This window comes from Cheilinus undulatus, linkage group 1 (assembly GCF_018320785.1).
Source record: "Cheilinus undulatus linkage group 1, ASM1832078v1, whole genome shotgun sequence".
Taxonomy (NCBI): domain Eukaryota; kingdom Metazoa; phylum Chordata; class Actinopteri; order Labriformes; family Labridae; genus Cheilinus; species Cheilinus undulatus.
In genome coordinates, this window is record NC_054865.1 from 13358797 (window position 1) to 13382886 (window position 24090).

A 24090-nucleotide genomic window follows, 5' to 3' on the forward strand; every position below is an offset into this window, starting at 1 on the left:
TCATTTTAGACGATAGTATGATATTATAACACAGAATCTTTTGAAATATCCTTCATCAAGTTTTTTTTCAAGACAGTAGGCTACTTAAAATTTCAAATTTGTGCCTAGTTAAATTATAGGAAAATATGAACTGTATGTAGAGAAGGTCAGTTTTTATACACATTCTTTTGTATGTCATAAAGTTGCATCAATCTTATTTTTTCTGTTTTATTACCATAAATAAATAATTCACGGGTGATGGAAGAGTATGCTCGTACTACTGGTATTAAACAGTCCGAGGTATCTTATTTTGAAGTCGTAAACCGGAAGTACCCTTTGCAATCATAACTGAACTGACGTGTGTCCTGACTGCTTCACCCAAACAAGACTTTCTGTCATTTCACCCAGTCACTGGTTATCATTTCTGATTTCTAAACCATCACAACGTCTGGACTTGGCTGATTCGGTAAGTTTTCAACCGATAAAACAAATAAAAAAGATGTCTTAACTCAGTTTGTCGTTTAACGGTAGCAACTGTGGTAGATACAGAACATCAGCTAGCTTTCATACCCTTAGCTTCACATGCTAGCTATCCCTACCGCTAACTTTAACCTTAGGTGTTAAAAAGACAAAATGTCAGGAAACACTGAAGATACGTTACGACTGTAAAGGTCAATTGAAGCTCGTAACCTTACAGATAAAGTTTCAGGAGTGTTTTGAAATATATTAATGTATTGCGATCTAGAGCTAGCAATGCTACTTGGAGAACTACATTGATTTTTGATAGCTTAAACAAGTAAGAAAATAACGTCATGAAACAAAATTAACTGCTCAAGAACGATTATAAGTAAACCTTTTTGGCCTTTCAGGTCCTGTTGTCTTTATGAAGCGTTAAACTGACTGTGCTCAATGTCAACCCCCGCCAGTTAAGCCAAACACTTTGACTTGAAAGTCTTCGTCTCCTAGAAAACTAAAACCTCTGTGATAACAGCACTGTGTCTTCTTGTAACTATATAAATAGCAGTGTCAAAATGTAGACTACCGTCTAGTAACCTTGAAATCATGGATATATAATCACTCTGCATGTGTATTTGTGTGTCGTGTTTGCAGAAAGCACAGCTATGTGCAGCTGTGTGCGGAGCTCCAGGGCTATGTCCCCTGTCCTTCTCCCCAGGCTGCTGCTTCCCCACACAGGGTACAGGTCGGCCAGCAGGGGCCTCTGGACCTCCCCCACCTGCATGACCGTCAGTGGAGACTCCCAGCCGCTGCCTCTGCCCAGCCAGGCCCGGGTGGTGATATGTGGAGGGGGCATTGTGGGAACATCAGTAGCTTACCACCTCGCCAAACTGGGCTGGACTGATATCGTGCTACTGGAGCAGGGCAGGTACGATAACATTAATGTCCAATATTTAGTTGTTAAGTTTGATGTTTATATGTGGCAGGAAGCTTCATGATAACACTTTTAATGCTTCTGGGCTATGCTGGCCTTACGAAACACACTGAAACTCTCTTGTTACCAGCCCTGTCCCATAACATTCCTTTGGAGGAAAGGGGTCAACACAAACACAGATAGTAAAAAGAGAATAAGTAAAAACAGATGTCCATTTGATTTTTCATGTACTGTACTGCCTGTCCTTCTATTCTCTGTATAGACTTGGGGCAGGAACAACCAGACTATGTGCTGGCATAGTCAGCGTGGCAAAGCCTATTTCCATTGAGTGTCAAATGGCAAACTACTCCAATAATCTTTACCAGCAGCTGGAGGAGGAGACTGGAGTCAAAACAGGTCAGCCACAATGACAAGTCTTGTCTTAACCCATAAAAGCTTGGGTGCTGTGACTAATGTTATTACTGCAACTATAATAAATTAGCCTGCCAGAAACAATTTATTGAAGTATTTATTGAATTGTATTTGTTTGTATTGAATTGTATTTATGTGTATGTTTTATTCCCCTTATCTTTGAGAAATATTTATGTTTGACATACACTTTGACGTGCCTTGTTTTAATGTAATTTGTATGTTAGCATTTGCAAAGATAACTGCCCCTACAGCCTTGAGTTTGTTATTATTTTGACTTGCTGCTGTCTGTGAGTACTGGATAGCCTTTTAGCCGCGAGGCTTGTATTGTGAGGCATGATCTGTGGTTATCAAGGTACCTTCTGGTAAAACTCTAGTTTTTTAGGATTTAAAAAGTGGCTCAATTCTCACTGTGGAGATCACTGTGGTAACTTGTGTTGAACACCTAAACTGCTTCACAGCAGGTTATGTTTGGGATAAGAGATCAGCCTGCATGAAACTCTGCCTGGTAGACTCTTACTCACATTCTCTTTAAAATAAAAATTTTCATATAAAACATACAAGAAGGAAAAATATTATGAATTTTTTTCAGTTGTCATCCTGTAATGGACTACACAAAGCACTAAAGCCTTTTTTACTTTTGGTATGAATAAGATTTAAATTCATTTGCTTACTGCTTGAGTTATGTTTTTATATTCATCTTTATAAGCCACATACCACTTGGTTTGATATCAGGACTGCAGTGGAAATTTTAAAACCTATACTGTCAGTCAAAATAATTGATTTAAAAGAAGGAGAAAAAAGCTATTATTTTATATTATATTGTGCAGTTATGATGATTGTGATATTATAATCATTAATATCAATTTTCACTCAGCCACCAGTTATTCTAATGCAAGCTTTCTTTCCAACATTAAAAAAAAAACAATCTTTCTGTAATTTTATAGTTTGTAAAATTAGAAGACCAGCAAATGTGAGACTTGATTGATAGGATATATGAAGCCAACTGTCCTTTTGTGAACTTGCGTAGTTGATAACCAGCTTTGCATGACTTTTTGTGCAGTCTCCTTACTGAATTGTTAATGAAGACAGACAACAAAAGATATCCTTGGTATATTTACTTGCTTTGTAGTTTAGGCATCTGCTGAGCCACATAATAAGTGGTTAAGTGTGCAAAACTAGGTCCAAAGGGGACAACTAGACTTGATTGAAGTTCTTGAGGACAATTTGCCTCTCCTCCAAAAGGCTTCTTCAGGTCAGTCCATCCCTTCAGTTCAGAACTGATGAAACATTTTCTAAGGAGAGGTGAAACATCTTCAAGAACCTTAATCAAGTCCAGCAGCCTCCTTGGACCAAGTTTTGGATAGCTACCTGGATGAATGAGAACCTACACAGACATGGTAGGAAAGAACAGCCTTCTCTGAACGCCATTTATGAAAAAAACTGTGGTATGACGGGCTCAAAAGATCCTGGATGACCCCTCACACATTGTATTTCAAGAATATGAACTACTCCCCTCAGATAGATGCTATAAAGCCTGTAAATATAAAATAAGCTGTTTTAAACTTTATTTTATCCCTACCTCAATCTCACTGCTCAAGATAAGATAGACTGCAGTCCCAAAGTGTTATGGTATTGTTTTTTTTATGTATTTATAACTGCATTATTTACCTTGTGCCTGCTCGTATTTGAGCATTCAGTGTGGTAGGTATTCCAGCTTGTTTTGAGTAATGCCCTTTTTGTGTGTATTTTTAGGTACATTTTTGAAGTATGGAAAGCTCAAGTTTATAGTATTTATTGTATTAATCCTTAAGATCCTTTTATGCTCTTAGGCACTTGATACTATATTTTCTGACCCTGTACTAATTTTTTAGAACTTGTCATATGTACTGTTGCTTCTTCTCCTTTCACATGTCAGTGTATGTTTAGGCTGTGTACATTGCACTACTGCCCAATTCAAATTTCCCCTTAGTGAAAATAGCATATACCTTACCATACCATACCATATTATGTATAATATCATCATGGTTAAGTGTGTTTTTGTTAATGTGTTTCAGGGTATGTAAAAACAGGGTCTTTATGTCTGGCCCAAAATCAGGATCGTTTCATATCACTGAAGCGCCTGGCATCCAGACTAAGGTAAGATCTTAAGTTGTAAGATTTTTACCTGTGATACTTGGAGAAACAAACTGCTTTGAGCGTGAATAAGGTGTTTTTGCAGTGTGACTTGGCCATTCTTCAAAATCAGAGTTGAAATCAGAGTCAGCTTTTTTGGCCAGGTACGAGTATAAACAAATTAGATTTACCAATTATGTGGTTATTATGTGGCTGATGGGTTCATTTGTGTGATGGAGCAAGTGTTTTTTCATGACAGGAATTTTGTATTGCTGTTAAAGTAAGAATCCTGGCTGCACTCAGCTTCTCCTTCTTTCTGTCTATGCATGAAATTGTGTAATTATGACATCTGTCATTCATCCTCTATTGCAAATGCCACTTTTACATCTGCGAGTAGGTTTTAAACATTTTGAACCAATAGTAAGTGTCAAAAAGATGCTGACTATAACCATTCAGTGTGAAATTATTTGAAAAATGTAGCGTTTATTTTCATTCACTGAAAAGTGGTGATTTAGAGATAGATTGTGACTCAACGGCAGCGATATGCTATATATTAAGGGTATAATCCATATTAATCAAAGTGTTTTATTTTCTTTTTACAATCTTTTTCTCAGGGTGATGGGGATCAGCTGTAACGTCATTAAACCTAAAGAGGTGGCTAAACTCCACCCTCTTGTTAACATTCATGACCTGGTGGGGGCGCTACATCTCCCTTCAGATGCTGTGGTGTCTCCACCAGATGTCAACCACGCCCTGGCTGTGGCTGCTGCTGGACAAGGTATGGACTCAAATGCAGCACGGCCTGTGAAAGAATATAAAACATACCATGACACCAAAAGGTTTCCCAGGCGTTGCTAATATTTTCTTCTCGTTTAGCCTTACCCTTTAGGATTCTGCCTATTGAATGTACTTGTAATCAGCACAGTTTTTCCTCTTGGCCCTCTTCTATATCTCTTTGACTTTCTCCTCCCATCCAGGTGTTCAGATCCTGGACCGGACCAGTGTCCAGCAGGTTCTAGTGGAGAAAGGTCAAGTGATGGCTGTGGAGACTGACCGTGGGTCCATCGAGTGCGAATATTTTGTCAACTGTGCAGGACAGGTAAAACTTGAAGTGGAACTATGGGATACAAATGGGATGGAAAGTCTCACTAACAGGAATGAATCAAAAATATACCATTTCATCTTTTATTTGGCCCTTTTAAATATTCTAAAGATCATCTGGACACTTTTGACTTGCATAGAAATGATCAGTCTTGTCATTTATGGTCTCATTTGTTTTTCATATCATGAAGAGACATCAGTCTTAAGAAACTGCAGTGCTTTCTTTTTGCCATAGTCTGCCAGAGTCCAGAGCTGCAGATATGTGACATTTCTTGCTGGTTTGTCTGTTCCTTAGTGGGCGTATGAATTGGGGCAGGCTAGTGAGACGAAGGTTTCGGTTCCTCTTCATGGCTGCGAACACTTCTACCTCCTCACCAAACCTCTCCAGCAGCCACTTTTGCTCAGCACACCAGGTCTGACACTCAACACTTTAAAAATGCCCTTCTTATTGCAGCAGACAAAGTTGCAAATGTTTTCAAATTCCAATCAATATACTTAGTAACGAAAACTAAACTTGATGTTTTTAAAGGAGTAAAGAGTTACAGGTTGAGAAACAATCCCAGTGTAGGTGCTCTAACAGAGTGGGTGTTTTGTCCACAGTGGTGATTGATATGGATGGCAGGATATACGCACGGCCGTGGCAGGGAGGCCTTCTCTCAGGGGGCTTTGAGAAGAACCCAAAACCCATTTTCACGGAGGGTCGAAACCAACTGGAGATCCAGAACATGCAGGAGGACTGGGACCACTTTGGTAATGAGAGGAGGGAAGACACATGTAAACAATCATAGAAGACAGTTACTGAGCATTATTTCTTTGTTTGTGGATGTTTCTGAAATCTCTTTTTTTTATCTGAAATATTAGTGAATTATGGACAAGATTTTCTGTCGTCATAGTTACTTGGCAGCCACATGCAGTGGCAGACAAAGTGGTGTAATTTGGTGTTATTTGATGGTTATCTTTGATTTGATTTGAAATCTAATTTAAGAATTTAAAAAGAAATGATCATAATAAAAACAGACATGAAAGTCGCATTCAAAATTTAGAAACTTTTACAGTTATCTCAAAAAAAAAGATCAGTTTGTGCTTTTTATTTTTTTTAATACAAAATTTAACAAATCATAATTTGTGTTCACTCACCAATTTTACATAAATTCTGCGAAGGTACAAAGAACAACAGTGGTTGTCGACAATGTACTGTCATATTTAAAATTGCTATCACTTTGTCACATACCGTGGTGGAAAATGTACTATTGTGTTAATAGTACAACATTGAAGCTGAATACAACAACTTTAGCTTGTTTAATAGATAAATGTTTTGTTATGATGTGTTGGTTGCTGGAAAAATCAGTTGAAGCCAGCCTGAGTCTTTTGTCCATTTACATTTTTCGGTAACACTTTATTTGAAGTTTTATTCATAAGACTGACATTATCCTGTCATAATCATGACATGACACCTGTCATTAACATGAAAAGGGTTTCGTAAATGTTGCCATTAAGTGTCATTAAGTGTCATTCACTAAATTATGACACCTTTTCTGCAAAGTTAAAATTTTTTTCGGAAGGCCTAATCATGATAACTTGACATTTGCAGTAAAGGTGTCATAATTTAGCGAATGACACTTAATGACACTTAATGGCAACATTCATGAAGCCCTATTCATGTTAATGACAGGTGTCATGAAATGATTATGACAGCATAATGTCAGTCTTATGAATAAAACTTCAAATAAAGTGTTACCCATTTTTCTTTAATTTAAAAGTCAGAACAGACTGCAAGTATGTGTCTTAGAACATTTCATGCTCAGTGCCACATGCTAATAACAGTTATCATTGTGCATGTTGCTTATGTTAATTTCATTAAAACATTAATCAAATGGAAATTCAGTATATTGACAGGGATTAAAAAACAAGCTTATTGTCATCTTCCTCCAGAGCCGATGCTCAGTGCCTTGCTGAGGAGGATGCCGAGTCTTGAGTCAGCAGAGATCCATCAGCTGGTCAACTGTCCGGAGTCTTTCACACCTGACATGCGCTGCCTTATGGGGGAGACACCGGGGGTCTCTGGCTACTATGTGCTGGCAGGGATGAACTCCTCTGGCTTGGCCTTCGCTGGTGGAGGTGGAAAGTGAGCATGAACATTAGTTTAATTACACAGGATATAATTCATCTTCCAGTTTTTAATGTTAATAATCAGCCTTGTGTTCGAGACGTATTTTCATTTCATTACAATGATGCACCTGTTGTGTGATTTTGTGTTAGGTACTTGGCAGAGTGGATGACATATGGTTATCCCACTGCTAATGTGTGGCCGCTGGACATTAAACGCTTTGGGAACCTGCAGAGCAGTCGAACCTTCCTGCGACACAGAGTGATGGAAGTCATGCGTGAGTTGTCAACACTTCCCACAGTTCATATGTACATGTTTGAATGTCATATACCCCTATTTACATTTAGGTCAGTAAGGAATTTGTTCCTCTGATAGATACAGGAAATATACAATGCACGGCAAGTTTCAGCTGGATTCAAAATAAAGGATCATCAGTAATAAAGAAAGAACAAACAGATGTGGTTCTTTCTAGTCGTAGGGTTTTAGTAGAAAAAAAACACCCTTTTTTTAACCTACAGTGGAGCTCAGCCTGGAATACTTCATTAATACTTTTTATTCTAAGGCAGAAATGACCATTTCCATTTAATGAGCTCTTAAGGTAATAAAGGGTAATAAAGTTTCAGTGACACCTGTTCTCCTCCAGCACAATTACAAACTTAAAAGTCAGTGATTCACAATGAGTTTATATCTTAAATGCATGCACAAAATTTTTGAAATTTCCATTATTTTTTGGTGGACTTCATGTATGAATAAAAACTGACCTATTTTTCTCCCTTACCTTTACTTTGATATTTTACTGTCAACCTGTTCATAATATTTATACTTGAAATCAGGGTGAGCCATTATGAGAACATACTGTGCCTATAAAAAGTACTTTGCACTTTTATTGATTTTATAAATCAATCACGGTCAATATAAATTGGGTTTTTTTTTTGTCAAAAAAAAAAAAACAACAACAACAAAACCTCTTTAATGTCAAAGTGGAAATAGAGGTCTAGCCAACTGGTGCTAGTAGTCTCACAGGGATCACCTGAGTGCAGTGAATGTGTCTCAAGTGATTGTAGTATAAAGGCACCTTTTTCTGGAAGGTCCAGGCACTGGTTGATCATTATTCCTGGCTACCATTACACCATGAAGACAAAAGAACACTTCAAGCAACTCAGAGAAAGGGCTATTGAAAAGTATAAGTCAGGGGATGGGTACAAACAATTTTCCAAGGCACTGAACATCCCCCAGAGTTCAGTTAGATCCATCATCACGAAATGGAAGGAATATGGCATGTGTAAATTTGTCAAGATGAGGCCGTCCTCATTAGCTGAGTGACTGTGCAAGAAGGAAACTAGTGAGAGAGGCCACCAAGACACCTTTGACTACTCTGAAGTAGTTACAAGCTTCAGCAGCTGAGATGGAAGAGACTGGCATTCAACAACTGTTGTCTGTGTTCTTCACCAAAGCTTTATGGGAATATGGCAAAGAGAAGCCACTGTTGAAAAAAAACTTTCGCCAAAAGGCATGTGGTAGACTCCGTGGTTAAGTGGAAGAAAATTCTTTGGTCTGATGAGACCAAAATGGTGCTTTTTGGCCATCAGACAAGGTGCTATATTATGTAAAGCAAGACACTGCACATCACCACAAACACACCATCCCCACTGTGAAGCAAAGTGGTGGCAGCATCATGCTGTGTGGGTGATTCTTTGCAGCCGGCCCTGGAAGGCTTGCAAAGGTAGAGGCAAGACAATGACTTAAGCATTAGGTGAAAGCTACACAGAAATGGTTTAAGACATCAAGGTGAATGTTCTTGAGTGGCAGAGTCAATGCCCAGACCTGAATCTAAAAGAGAATTTATGACTGGAGTTAAAAAGGGCTCTTCACATCTGATCATTGTGCAACCTGACAGAGTTTGAGCAGTTTTGCAAAAAAAAAAGAATGAAGGAAAATTGCAGTGTCCAGTTGTGCAAGCCTGATTGAGACCTATCAACAAAGACTCAGTGCTTGATTGCAGACAAAGGTGCATCTACTAAATACTGGCTTAAAGGGGGTGAATATTCATGCAGTCACTAATTTTACATTAAATATTTTTCTTTAATTGACATTAATGTGTAGAAATCTGTTTTCACTTTGACATTAAAGAGGTTTTTTTTGTCAAAAAAGTGCCAAATTTTATTGACCACGATTGATTTATAAAGTCATTGCAAGTATAAAACACCCAAGGGGGTGACTACTTTTTATAGGCACTGTTGCAGGTAATATTTAGGAAATTTACCATAATCTCTGTGCACATGATGAAACTACATCATTCTCTTTTCTGGTTGCAAGAAATGTTCTTTACCACTCTTTCATTAGTGCCATGAACTCATCAAATTACTAGCCCTAGCATTGGTGTAAAGGAAAGGACTTGCAGCCTCCCATATTGTTGCAGCCACTATTTCTGCAGCAACCTATTTACAACTGTTCTGCCTACTGAGACCCAACCTCCCTCCATGCACACAATAGTCTCCTACAGTGTGAGAACAGACAACTTAGTGTGTTTTAGTGGCCCCCTGTGCAGAAATGTTTGAGAAATGTTCAGAAGTTAATTCGTGAAAGAGGCTTGTCATAACAATGTCAAGTATTTCTCACTTTTGCTTTGGTCTCATCAAATGTGCCTGTCTGGTTTGTTTTCAGCTCTGCTGTATGAACTGAAAGTTCCTCGCTGGGACTTTCAGACTGGTCGTCAGCTGAGGACCAGCCCTCTGTATGACCGCCTGGACACCCAGGGAGCTCGCTGGATGGAAAAACATGGCTTTGAGAGACCAAAATATTTTGTACCTCCAGGGAAAGGTACAGAATACCAACCCTCCTCTTTAGTCAGTTTCTTTTTTTAAATTCAGTAGATTTAAAGTGAAGTAAATGCCAGTGAAACCCTGATGACTGATGTTGCTGATGTAACATGATAGAAAAAAAGATAATTTCGTTTACTTTGGTTTGAGATGGAAATATGTCTCACAGCATGAAGTGTGTTTCAGCCTCTATCTATCACAGATAGATGATTGTCTTTTTTTGTGGTTTAATGTAATAATTTAATGCCTTATGAGACATGACTACATATTTTCTCTGCCTGGTTTTGTTCTGTGGTCAGATCTGCTGTCTCTAGACCAGAGTAAGACCTTCTACAAGCCTGACTGGTTTGACATCGTTGGAGCAGAAGTGAAATGCTGCAAGGAGGCTGTCTGTGTTATTGACATGTCATCATTTACAAAGTTTGAACTGACTGTAAGTTTAAGTGAAATCAGTTAAGATCATTTCTGGCAGAAAACTTTTGCTACACTTCCTTTTTTGTGGTTTCAGTCCTCTGAACAAAAATCCCTCACAGTCACACTCAGTGAGTCACCATGTGCTTCCAACTGTTTTTTTACACATCTGTATTAACTCAGCTTTTAAAATGGAGGATTATGCAATACTTTAACTATTAGCCATGAATGCAGCTGATATGTATCCTTTCTCTTTAAAGGAGTATTGGGCTTAACATGTTAAGTCAAATTTCTACTTTGATTTTTCAGTCAACACAGGACCAGGCTCTGGACCTGCTTCAACATCTCTGTGCCAATGACCTGGATGTTCCTGTCGGACACATCGTCCACACCGGCATGCTGAATGAGAGGGGGGGCTATGAGAATGACTGCAGCGTGGTTCGCCTCAGCAAAAACAGGTTTGTTACCACTGGAAAGTATTACACTTGTGGTGGAAATGAAAAATAACTCACTTATTTGTCCCCTCTGCAGCTTCTTCATCATCTCTCCAACAGACCAGCAGGTCCACTGTTGGTCCTGGATAAAGAAGCACATGCCCAGTGACCCACACCTCCACCTGGAGGATGTCAGCTGGAAGTACACAGGTAGGATAAAGTCCAGGTTCTGAAGAGTTGTTGCCCTCTAGTGCCCACTGAATATCACAGCAGTGCAGCACTGTCCCACATTCACTCTACCAGTTACGAGTGACCTGATTTTGGGTTCGGTGTTTGGGGAATTTAATGTCAGGGGGCCAAGATTATTGTTAATAACATTTCCTAAATTTAATTTTTTGTGGGTGTGATGTGATTACTTAAACTCTCAGAAATGTGAGCAACACCTCATCCTGGCTGTTCAAAAGTAATCCACTACAAACACAGATATCAGATAGGATCAACCTTTGAAATCTTTTTTTTTTTTTTCAAAGAAAAAGAATTATGAAAGTTGATCCCCAAAATCAGACCATCCGATCCCAATGAAGGGCTGTATTTAGACCAAATTACAGCAAAATAATAATGGAAAGTGTCAAACTAAATGTTTTTATATGTTACATATTTTATATTTTACTTTATCTTTTATTTGTATTTTGCACGAAAATGCTGTTTTGCTGCAGTGAAGGATGACAACATTAGGACTGTGATAAATGAAAAATTGTGACCTGAAATATTTCACCAAAAAGCATCATTATCAGTATTAAATACTGTAATTAATTCAAAGTAACATAATCTTTCTGTTTGGTTTTATTTTGCTATCTTGTAGATAAATAAGCAGTGTATCTCTGTGCGTATTCCCTTTTCAATATGGTATATATGCAGCTACTTAAAAATGTTAAGAAGTAGATTAATCAATTAAGCAAAAAATTAAGGAATTTAAAAAGTAGTAAGACATATTAAATACAAGACCATAAGGTCTTAGCTTTTGTTGCTATTTTCATTTTTTAATATTTGTCAAAAGAGGCTGTTTTGCTGCTTTTGTTTTTACATTTAGTTTTAATCACCGTGAGTCCATAGTCCATAGGCTGGACTTGAACCCATGCTGCCTGAGTACATGGGGTGCGATCTAACCACTGGGCCATCTGCTTCCCATCTTTTTTGTTTGTTTGTTTATTTGGCAGGGACAGATGCAGTAAACATAGAGACAACACAACAATTCATGAACAACAATTTTCCTTGTACCACACCACAGCCTTTGTAGCTAATGTTAATTTCCAATGCCTGTGCCTGAGAGAGAATCATATAAAATCTGTGCATCTTTAAAGCACAGCTGTGCCCTATTTATCAAGTTAACTATGTTATTGAGTGATGTTTGCATGTAAATGATAAATAAATGCAAGTATTCTGAGAAGTGTTCGGAGTAAAAGGTGTTTGAGCTGAGGCTGGGGACAATCCTTGTTAAAATTTTACAGGACTTTGCCTGTTTTTGCCAAGGTGTAATTCTTGCACAGAGTCTGTAAATGTTTGCACTGCTGGCATCTAAAAGAAAGCTTGATTAGCATACTACAGCAACAAGGACAATCTGGGTTTTTTTGACTATTTTATATTTTTTAGCTTGCTATCTGCACAAAACATGCATATAACTGTGTCACCAGTGTAATGGAGTCTTAAAATATATAGAGGGTCTTAAAAAATGTCTTAAAAAGTATTGAATTTGATGTTTTTGTAAATACCCTGAAAAAACTAGTGATCCAACTTTAATCATTAAATATCTGAATTTGGACCAGATAGGTCCTATCCACTATTTTTGTGAGCAAACAGAATAGGAGTGAGATGTGTTACATGATCCTTTTTAAAAAAAAAAATCCTAATCTGGATCCTTCCTATCCAGATTATACCACATGAACAACCAGACACTTGGCTTTAGCACTTTTGGTTTACAGTTTTTAACACAAAGGTAGTATAACATTCCAGATCATCACAAAGCCATTTTAATAAATCATTTGGTTGATATTACTTACTGTGTAATGATTTTTGAATTTTAAAAGGTTTCATGTTAAAAAAAATGCCACCTGTTTCTTATGAAACTATATTTTATTTTAGCTCAAAAATCTCAAAACCAAGCATGATTTAGAAAAGTTTGAATATTTCCCCTCTAAAATAAGTTTGTTATCCTTTTCAGGTGTAATGTTTGTTTTTCTCTAAACCATGGTCGTATACTACCCCTCAATAGTCTACATTTCTAAATATCAACTGATGTTGATTTCAAAGAAAAGCTAGGTGCATCGGCTCAAAACATTAATTGAACATATTTTTCTCATATTGCTATTGCTATTGCTGATATTGCTTCCAAACACAGTGAATGATACAAGTCTTTTTCTTTCCCAACAGCTTTAAATCTGATTGGACCCCGTGCTATGGATGTCCTGGCTGAGCTGTCATATGTTTCAATGACACCTGACCACTTTCCCTCCATGTTCTGTAAGGTAAGAAACCAACAACATTCAAAAAGAGAAAAAGCTATGCATTAATAATTTACTCGGACAACTCCTGTTTGAAATGATGTTGGCTGGATAGTTCAGTGGTTTGCTGATTCCGATACAAGAGGTTTTGGGTTCAAAACCTGGCCTGGGCAATATCATTATCCAGTGTGGACCCCTGGGCAAGGTCCTTAACGCCATGAACACCTGTTTATGTCACAGATGTAAGTCACTGTGGATGAAAGGGTCTGCTATGCAACATTTTTAATGTTTATCCAGCAGCAGAGCATTGTTTGTACCTGGTATCTACTCTCTGACCTTATCACTTCTTGCAGATTTTTATTAACATCAAGAAAATTAATTAGTGATGAGATGATATTTTGAATCCCTAAGCTCACTGATAATCAATTAGGCCATCTCAGGCCCCCCACAGCTTCCCGTATTACCCCGAAAGGATTATTTAATTGAGCAAATGTGAGAAATAAAATAATCTCTTATTGCCCCCTTGTGGCTGGCTGTTGTATCGGGGACTAATTTCAGCCTCAAAGGGTGTAAATGACACACATTTTTGAAGAAAATAAAAATATATTAACAATATTAAATGTAGATATATATTATTTTAGTTTTTTTTTTTTTTTTGAGGCTCCAGCCCCCACAGCGTCTGTCATGAAGAAATGTGGCCCTGCACAAATATAGCTGATGACCCCTGCCCTAGCTGGAGTCTGCTGTTGGATGCTGGGGACATGGTGGGGGGAGGGTTTTCATATGTGAAGGTGGTTTAGCTTGAGTTACCTGTATTAACAAGCTTGCTGGTGCTGCTCCATCAACAGTGAAACAAAATGGCTGGTATCACAACAGAGAAGAGAAAGAAACAGGAGCACAGTAGAGGAACTCATAAAAAGCTTGTCTGTCTTTTCAGTTATTTCTTTTTTCCCTTCATTTTGTCTAAAAGCGAAAACTGTAAAAACATAGCAGGTTGAACAGATTTAGTGATAAAGTTTGATCATCTCTAATGTGAAAAACTGCAATAAAGTAATTCCAAATGAGTGGTACAAGGTTTGGCAGCACTTCTGGCTGCACCTGTGGCTGTGGTAAACAAAAACACTAACTGACTGTGCTTGTTTGTGTGTTTGCAGGAGATGAGTGTTGGTTATGCAAACGGGATCAGAGTGATGAGCATGACTCACACAGGAGAGCCAGGCTTCATGCTCTACATACCCATAGAGGTGAGAGCTGCTTACTTCTGTTCACTCAAACAGTATTGTTCTTATCAAAACAAGGTTTAAGGAAGTGCTACATTCTGTACAGTACAGCTGTCCTGACATCAGTGTCTCCTTTGCTCTCTGCAGTACGCTCTGCACGTCTACAACGAAGTGATGTCAGTAGGTCAGAAATATGGGATTCGTAATGCAGGTTACTACGCTCTGCGCAGCCTCCGCATAGAGAAATTCTTCGCCTTCTGGGGTCAGGACCTCGATGCCTTCACCACCCCGCTGGAGTGTGGACGAGAGTTCAGGGTGAAATTTGACAAGGTCTGTTCCCACTTCAGCTCTTTGGCTGCATCGAACTGTACAACAGCAAATTCACAGTGGCAGATTTTTAAACTATGATAAGATTATGACAAAAATCAAATGATTTTTTAACAGTTTTGATACCACAGCTATTAAAATACCAGTCCGAGGTATTAAATATGGGCTAATTGATTTTAGAAAAATAATTCTGACAAACTCTGTGACACTGTCTATATTGAACTAGTATGTTTACAATTATTTTATTTGATCAGGATCCCCAATTAGCTGTACCCTAGAGCACAACTAGAGTACACACACAGTGTCTGGCATTTTAGATTTTGTGGAAAAACATGACTGGAGATCTGACGTTTTTGAATGCTTTGGTGCTTTTTTTGATCAAGGGTTGATCAATTAAATTTTTTTTTTTAAAAAGGTACTGGAGGGTGCGCTGGAATGATTGGGGTTTCACACTACTCAGCCTCCTAGGGAAAGCTAACTCTTGAGGGCTGTCGTGGGACAGTGGACCAGCTCTTTACTCTTGCAGGGCTCTTTGAGGGGGCATGGGAGTTTGCTCATCCAGTCTTCATGTGTTTTGTTGACTTGGAGAAGGCTTATGATCGTGTCTCTCGGGGGATCATGTGGGGGGTACTGCTGGAATATGGGGTTCCAGGGCTGCTGTTGCGAACCATCAGGTCCCTGTACAACCAAAGTGAGAGACTGGTGTATGAACTATTTATAAGTGTTTTATCATGATTTTAGATAATATGAGTAAATTTTATTTTAACAGCCTCAGAGCAGACAGAGCCTCACACCCCCCCTGAAATCTCTGGCGCTCTCCTTAGGGGGTCCCTTACCCCAGGTTGGGAACCAAGGATCTAAAATATGCAAAAATTATACTTTTTTTAATTGATCAGATCCAAATGGAACCATAAATAGTTACTGGATGAATTATACATTGTACAAAAGTGCTCAATAAATTGATCAGCATTATAAAAGTAAAAGGAGGAAAAACCGGTACTGTTACTCCTGAACTGCTCCATGCTGCTCTTGTGTCCACAGAGCTAGTCTTTAATTGCTAATTATCCTTTTTTTTTTTTTTTTGGATCATGTAATTTTACTTTCATCACGTTAAGTACATGATAAATGCATATCAGTTCCAGTTAGTGCTGGGCAATTAATCGCAAATTAGATTAAATCGCAATATGGCCTGCTGCAATCTTCATATCGCAGACGGTGCAATGTGTCCTTTACCTGAAATGTGTCAAAATACCAATTTGATATAATTTTTTTGCAGCAGAGATTTTATGCTCGATAGATTATGCATACATTCAAGTGTCTTTTTTTTAAAAAAGTTTACAAAAATCCTACTTTTCCTGTTCATGTATATGCTTTTCTTAATCAAAATGAGAATAACATAAAATATTATCATCTCCTTTAGTATAGCAGTTGATATCAAAATTGGTTATATGAGCTGAAATCGCAGTTAGATATTTTTTTCAAATCTTTCATCCCTAGTTTAACTTGTCTAATGCTGTGCTGGTTATAATATAGAATGATTTATTTCTTGTATTTGTTACACAAAGTGTAAGATGCAAACAATTGCATATTCAATCATAATTGCAATATTGTGGAAAAATATCTCAATTAGATTATTTTCACAAATTGTTCAGCCCTAGTTCCAGATACTACTTGTCGGTCTCATGAACTATTAAGAACCGATATTGACCTGAAAACCCAGTATGGGTCAATACCTATTTTTGATACTGTCAACCAATAAAATAACTGCTTGTAAAAGTGTCAACACTTTTGACAACCTTACTGTAAAATATCAAATAATGGGAATTCTAAGTGTTGCTGTGTTACAGTCAGCTGTTGCCTCTTGCTGTTACCAAGAAGAGTTTGGAATCACAAAAAAAAAACAACAACAAAAAAAACATGTTAATATACAATAAATGGACTACGGTTACATTAAAATCATGAAAGTAATTATGTGATAGGTAATAAGATTGTAAGACAATCATGTAATGATGCTTTATGATAAATGATTAGAGTATAAAATACCTCTGAAAAAGTAAAGTGGAGGATTAATTAGTGCAATTTGATGTCAGTTTAATGGCTCATCACACTTTATCCATTTCCATCTTTTACTGCTGTATAACCTTATCAACATTGTCTTTTTCCACTTTTATCCTGCTGTCTTCTTTTTGCTGTGACACAGTATGTTATTGCCTGGGAAATTATAGTTTTTAGAATAAGTTTTATATTTGGACCAGTAGTTTTATGATTGGTTCACACCAGTTTTGACAGCAATAAATTTTCATGTCAATATTTTGTCCCACTGCAATTACCAAGGTGTTTTACCTTAAAGAGAGACTCCAGTATATCAAGTAATGATTTATTGTAATTGTTTATGACATTCACACATAAAAGTCTTGCTGTTTCATTTTAAATAATTCAACAGAGAGTTGCAGATTAAATAAAGGTACTCTGCCATCTGCTTTGTTAAACCTAAAACATTTTTGTTGTATTCATTAATGTGATTCTGATGAAAAAATGCCTCCAAGCTGCACCCATAGGCACAACAGGTGGCCCTTTACACCAGCAGTGAAGTTTTTTCTACTGTCATTCTGCTGCACACAGCAGTAATGTCAGCCCAGTATTAATGAATGGTCCTCACCGTGTAAAATTGGTTTCACAGATTGCTCTACGATGACTATTCATCTGCAGAATCTATATCTTTATTGTAAAGCTTGTTATCAGAGCACAAATAAAAATGAAATACTGCTTCTATTTTCTCCCAACAGGGCTGTGCAGTGTTTGTAGATGAATAGTTTATATGGCACAACCCATAAAATCTAACAGTGCTCCTCCTTTAGTTCTTGTTTTTCTCATCTGTTACCTTCTGCTCTGCTCTGCTGTGCCCTTTTTGTCTCTATTTCTACTCTGCCCTTTATTTTAACCTCTATTTTTCTTCCGTTATCCCATTCTTATGTCCTTTCTGTTTTCCATCAGGACACAGATTTCCTCGGACGAGAGGCACTGCTGCAGCAGCGTCAGGATGGTGTGTCTCGGCGGTTCGTCATGCTCGTTCTGGAAGACCATGACACTGAGCTGGATCTGTGGCCATGGTGGGGCGAGCCTATCTACTGTAATGGTCAGCTAGCAGGGGCGACCACCAGCAGCGCCTACAGCTACACACTAGAGCGCCACGTCTGCCTTGGCTTCATATCTCCGCCGTCAGGTCCAGACGGGGTCCCGACTCCAATCACCCCGGACTTCATCAACCGTGGGGACTATGAGGTGGACATCGCTGGCCAGCGCTACCCCGCCAAAGCCAAACTGTACCCCTTCAGCTCGCTCTTCACCCAACAGAAACGCCGCAAAGACGACATGGAATTAGGCAACTTACAGGGGAAATGAACCGGAGCAGCTTTTCTGGGACACTCCTTTAGTTACCAAATCCACTCCTGCACTCAGTGCCAACTTATCGTCCCTTTTCTAGATCTTAATATGAGGGCTGTATGCGCAATTACCCAGAGTCCCTCTTATATCGAACTCTTATGTTGCATCTCCCTCGTTTAAAGTGCAATATTTAAGAAGCACCAAAAGCTTGAGCTGTACAAAGTGCAGAGCTCCTGTTTCATCAAATTCTGCAGTTCATCTTCGCCCTTTTTTTGCTTCATACTCAAATACAGTCTCATCAGCTGTTCACTGACTGGACAGTCTGAGGTTAAGTGCCTTAATGAAGGCAACATCACTATTATCTATCAAGGACTCCTTTTTTTCACTTTGCTCACTTTAACCCACTGAGAAGGGACTCTGACCGACAATCTTCTTCTGATGGGCAACGGTCACTTTGGTGTCCCTGTGGCGCCTGAAATCGTCAAAAGAATCAAAACTTTATTTAATGCTGATGTGCAAATGCTTCACAGTTCAAAGGAAGAATATGAAATTGTACATCTGCTGCTGCAAAGAGTTTAAGTAATTTGAGGTACCCAGGTACTACCTTCTCTCATGACATGTACTGCAGTATCCTTAACAATGAAGGAAAATATCAGAGCCAGTGAGGCAAAAAGGCTTGGAAAAGCCAGAGCAACTAATAAGGCTGCCTGATATATTTCATTAGTAGGCGGTTATTTAGTGTCCTGCCCATTACTCCTCCTTTCTTAAGGCTTCCCGGACTCTCCTAAAGCTTAAAAGTGAAGCAAAAATATCCTTTATGCCTTGTTTTCATTATCAGCAATGATCTGTCCTGCTGTTGTCTGCTGTGTGTAGAGTTTCTCTGTAATGTATTAGCACTAATGTAATCCAACTTGTTATTTTTATTTATGTTTGTGGTTGTTTTGAAGCAGTTTTCCTCTTTGGCTGCTTCACATCAGTTTGGTGGCTGTTGAATGTTTCCATAATGACAGGTGAACTAGACTAGTGAAGGCAGAGCTGGATTGTCTGGACTGGATTCGCTGAGTCCACAGTATCTTACTTCCTGGGTCTGAGTTCTGCCTGACTGGGAATAATAACGTCTGTGCAAAAAAAAAAAAAGGAAAAAAAAAGACAAAAAGGATTTAATTGGGATTTGAAATAAAGTAATGTATTTTTGTATAGCTAGTGTGTATAAAATCTCTATTTTCAGAGCTGCACCTTTTTTCTAGTCATAAGTTTATCAGAGACGTTAATCATCTGATCTGCTGTTGTCCCTTTGTGCACTGTCATATGCTTTTCAGAGTATTTGTGTACATCTAAAACTTTTCTGTCAACAGCAGCATCATGTTATTCTGTGTGCATTTTTCTGTAAAATAATCTGGTTCTTTAGTTTGTCCCTTCAGAGGACGAAGTCAGGGTAGGGATTCAGGCTTTGTCCACACTCATAAGTTTGTTTCCTTTTCATCGTCTTTGCTTTGAGGTGCAAAGTTCAGTGTTGAGTGACAGGTGAAGGTCATATCATAAAAGGTAGACAGTTATGTGTTTCGTCAACTTTTTGTGTATTCATGATAAAAACTGCTGGACTGTTCCCTGGCACATGACCTGATATTAAGCTTCATGCAGCGCTCGTAAAAGCTAAAAGTGTTAAGAGTGTTAATTTAAAAAAAAGAAATTAAAGGTAAGAAGGAGGGACGTGTCCGTTTATGAACGTCAAGGCTAACAGTTTAGCAAGTTGCTGATTCTGATACAGATAATTTTGTCTGTTTTTTGAAAAACCTATGAAATTTGGTTTATTTAAATTGTTGACAGTCAACTCTGCCATCTTACAATGTAATCTTTATCCCTGTGGACTAAGAGTCTTACACTGCTGACATTTTTTATGTACAACCTTGAGAAAAGATTAGTCTGTCCAACTCGTCACTTCTTCCCAATGAAAACCTTTTCTCTGAATCAACATTGAGAAACAAAATTTACTTAAAGTAACACTACAGATATACATCAGCAACTGACATCAGTGCTTGTCACATTGAGTGCTTTCACACATGCTGAAACTTCACCCAGACTTTGACTGAAACCACCTACTACATGCTACTGTTGAATGCAGTTTGCATACTGGGTCTGACAGTAGTATGCACTGAGACAAATACTGCCAGGTGGCTGTTATTGCAGTACACTGGGCTTGACTTAGGGGCCGCCCACATGGAGATGAGTTTAGACGTATCCCCTACAGTTTTCCATCGTATTGGTGTTTCATCCATATGGAACAAGTGTTTTGGGAGCCTGTAAACACTTCTTTTTGAAAGCGGGTCACAAGTGAACAAATATGCATGTGCCACCCTTGCATCTCTGTGTCTATACAACCAAGCCCATCTTTTCTGAAACAATTAGTCATAGCCCGCTTAACCAACATGCACTATCACCCCCCAAACACCATAACTGAACCATACCCACTACTCTCTCTCCTGCAGTTTGGTTGACTTGTAATCCAGTGTGACCAGAAGCAGTTCGACTTTGTAGTTGGTCCACACTAACTCCTCTCTCACTGGAGCATTCATGTTCCGTGCCATCATTTTCCTCATCATCATCTCCTTGTGATTGTGTACAACAAACAAGCTTAATACACAAGCTCCTTATTTCCTGTTTTTGATGTATTTCTGTGCCACGTACATGCCTGGCATGTATACTACAGCATTTTGTTTTCGATGGTGTCATGCTTACACAGATATTTCTTGAAACAATGCCATGTTTACGTAAAACTTTTTTAAGAAGATAAAGAAATAAATTGTTTTCTTCTCCCTGTGGACAAGGCCTTAGCTGGTTTCCAGTCATAGAAAATGGAAGCAAACAATAGCCCAGCTAATGGCCTATAACACTACAGCGCAACATCCACTTATGACCCGGAGAAAAAAGCTTACACGCAGGGCAGTCAGCATTAATGCATTAATTGCATTTAATTAAAGCCCATAATTAGTGTAGCATTTTTAATTGTTTATTGTCTCTTTCAGTACACTTTGGCTAAGCCAGTTACCTTCCTTCAGCCACAGGGATGTAAAGTAAGTCCACCACTGCTCCTTAATGTCTCATTTCAGTACAAAAAAAACTGGATAAGTCAAAAGTCATCATGTTAGCAAACTTTTGCCTTTTTACTCTTCCCTTATTTTCCTTTTCAATCCATAAAGTTCCTTTTCTGTGCGTAAATCATGTCATAATCTTTGATCTACCAAAAGTTCTTTGTCTAGTTTCAAAATAAGCGCAGGTTTATTTCCAGACAGAAGTCAGTTACCCTTAGTTTAAGACAAAATCCAAAATGAAACAAAAACAGTTTGCAAAATAGCAGAATTTTAAAATCCAGAACTACAAAATTAGGGATTCATGTTATTATCAGTCTGATATCAGTATTGACAGATATAAAAAATTCTGCCCGTATTCACAGCTCATATTTTTTTGGTTTGGATATCAGCATATATCAACTGTAAATTTTGTCCATGTATAGAAATTTGTTTGTGGAGTTTTAGGCTGGACCAACAGACCAATGTCAGTCTTTTTTTGGTTTATCCTTAAAGCATGTCTTAAAGACATACATTTGTTTCTTTTGTCATCCTTCAACTTTAAAGTGTATTCAAAGAACTGATGTTTTAGGTCTGAAACACTTACTTAAATATTGGTATTGATAACAGTACTTGCTAAAATAAATCTGTAAATATCAGCATAGCGAATATTGGCAGAAATCCAATGTCTTGCATCCCTAACAGAAATGCTTACATTAATAAGTTTACCATTTTGTCATTTAACAGCCTTGATTACAGGTTATCCATCTGGATTTTAATACTTTACATGAACATTTACCTGTGAGATTGTAGCACTTTGTTAATTTGCAGACATTTGCATTGCATCACTTCACCGCAGTCTAACAAACTTGGTACTGTTGCTAATTATGCTCATGCTAATGCTTTAGTCCGATATGGACTCTGGGCAAATCAGTATAGACGGCTAGTATTGTAGTTGGTGAGAATACATCCTTAGTCCTGTCAGCCTGCAATATTTTCCCCTTCCTTGTCTGAGAGGGACAAGTATGAACAAGCTACTTGTGAAATTTTCTAGACATTTTAGTTGTGCATGTGTGAAAATGGCTCATATTTCTTGATGGGCTGGTGTCCGTCAGCAGGGCAGATACAGAGATAAAACATTTATCCTATACTACATACTAAACAGACAAACAATGGAGAACCACTACAGCTACAACCAGTGATTGGCAGGCTTTGAGTAGACAGACTTGCACTACACATCAGAAATTAATCGTTAACAGTGTTACATATAGACAATAGATCACTATTATCTATATGGGGATAGTATGACACCAATTTATTGTTAACATACATTTTGGCTACTGTTATCTCTAACTCCGTTTAGGTACAGAGGACTATTCTATTCTAAAATCACAGAATATCCCTCAGGGCATTTGGTCACTTGAACTACAAGCATTTCACTTTCATTTGTCTTTCCAAAGTCTTACTGCTCAGAGGATTGTCATCCCCACTTTGATGGACACCATCTAAAACACTTTTACCTCTGAAAGGGGAGAACAGTTGACATCACTTTTAGTTTGATTCTTGCTGCTGATGTGTTGACAAAACATATCTAGAAAGCCTCTCAACCTTATTCTGATGGTCGTGTACTTTTTAACTACAGGTAACACTACCTGTTGAAATCAATACATAAAATAGATGTTTAAATAACTTTTGGCAGGTCACAGTTAAGCAGGAAAAAAGAATCTATCAGAAAAAATGAACCTGCTGTAACAGGGAGTCTGATATCTCTCAAGAAGGGCTATTTTCTGTGTGCTTTGTTTGGAAAATTAAATGAAATTGTATGTTGGATTGCCGTGAATCTTTGGGAGTTTTTGTGTCGGAGTATCTTTGTCTACTTTATTGCCAGTGCTGTTAATCTTAACTACGGGACCGTGCTTTCTGTGAGCAACTTTTGTGGCCTCATTAGTACAAGAGCTTAACTTTTCAGACTCGTATCATGAACATCTGCTCAGTTTTCTCATGTCAGCGCACAACAAAGTGTGATTAAATGTGTTCCCTTGGTGTTGACACACTTCTGGGAGATCTCAGCAAGTTGTCCTGCATGTGTGCAACCACGATCATCTTCAATGGTGTTGAACGTCCTCTTTATGTAAAACTGTTCCCTTTTCAAACATATGTATACTTGAGTGAATGACTGAAGGGACAAGGTCCAGAACTTTTGCACTAAATAGGGGTAGCCTGCTGATTTCTGTTGTCTTGTCTGTGTGGTTAAAGATGTCCTGTAATATTTGTTTTATTTGAAAAGTTAGACAAACTCAATATCTGTCATTTTGTTGAAAAACTGAGAAGGCCCCAGGCACCACTTACAGCCCACTTAATGAACGCTTGTTGTCCTTTCAAATGCAGTGACACTCCACTCAACAGGATGTTTTAGTGCATGTTTCCCTCGAATTTATTTTAACACTACATGTAAATGACTGATTTGTAAACGCATCTTTTCTGCAGAGCTTTAAAAACATATTTATACCAAGTTAAACTGTTTGGATGTCTTATGTACTCATAAAGAGAACTCTGTTCATACAAGAAGCTTGAAGTTGTCTCATCTGTTCACACGTCATGTGTTCTGTGAGTTCGGCGTTGTGTGTTCAGGCACTAACACATTCGCTGCCTCCCACTCACAGCCGTCAGTGTGTTTCTGTTCTGTCTGCAAACATCGGCCTGCTAATGAACATCAGAGCGCCAGCAGTGATACTGAAGGTTTATTCATGTGTCAACAGTCGCAGTGGAGGACGGAGGCACCTGCTCTCTGCTCATTACTAACCATAACCATCTGCAATTATTTCCTCAAAT

The 24090-nt window shown here is 38.2% G+C and overlaps 1 protein-coding gene across 1 annotated transcript; it reads left to right on the top strand.

Moving 5' to 3' along the window:
• Positions 1-326: 326 nt before the first annotated feature.
• On the top strand, positions 327-23823 carry pdpr (pyruvate dehydrogenase phosphatase regulatory subunit). Its single transcript, XM_041785040.1, has 18 exons — positions 327-445; positions 1090-1363; positions 1632-1765; positions 3835-3916; positions 4507-4670; positions 4870-4991; positions 5289-5406; positions 5594-5743; positions 6926-7118; positions 7253-7377; positions 9765-9920; positions 10219-10352; positions 10640-10788; positions 10862-10974; positions 13192-13286; positions 14417-14506; positions 14630-14812; positions 17804-23823. The coding sequence occupies exons 2-18, from the start codon at positions 1101-1103 to the stop codon at positions 18209-18211; spliced, it is 2679 nt and encodes an 892-aa protein (XP_041640974.1). The 5' UTR covers positions 327-445; positions 1090-1100; the 3' UTR covers positions 18212-23823.
• Positions 23824-24090: the final 267 nt, after the last annotated feature.

Excerpts from the sequence above, each read along its gene's own strand:
- pdpr (XM_041785040.1), top strand. The coding sequence starts at position 1,101 with ATGTGCAGCTGTGTGCGGAGCTCCAGGGCTATGTCCCCTGTCCTTCTC. Across the intron at positions 5,407-5,593 it reads ACTTTTGCTCAGCACACCAG|TGGTGATTGATATGGATGGC; the intron begins GTCTGACACTCA and ends TTTTGTCCACAG. Across the intron at positions 10,353-10,639 it reads TTACAAAGTTTGAACTGACT|TCAACACAGGACCAGGCTCT; the intron begins GTAAGTTTAAGT and ends TTGATTTTTCAG.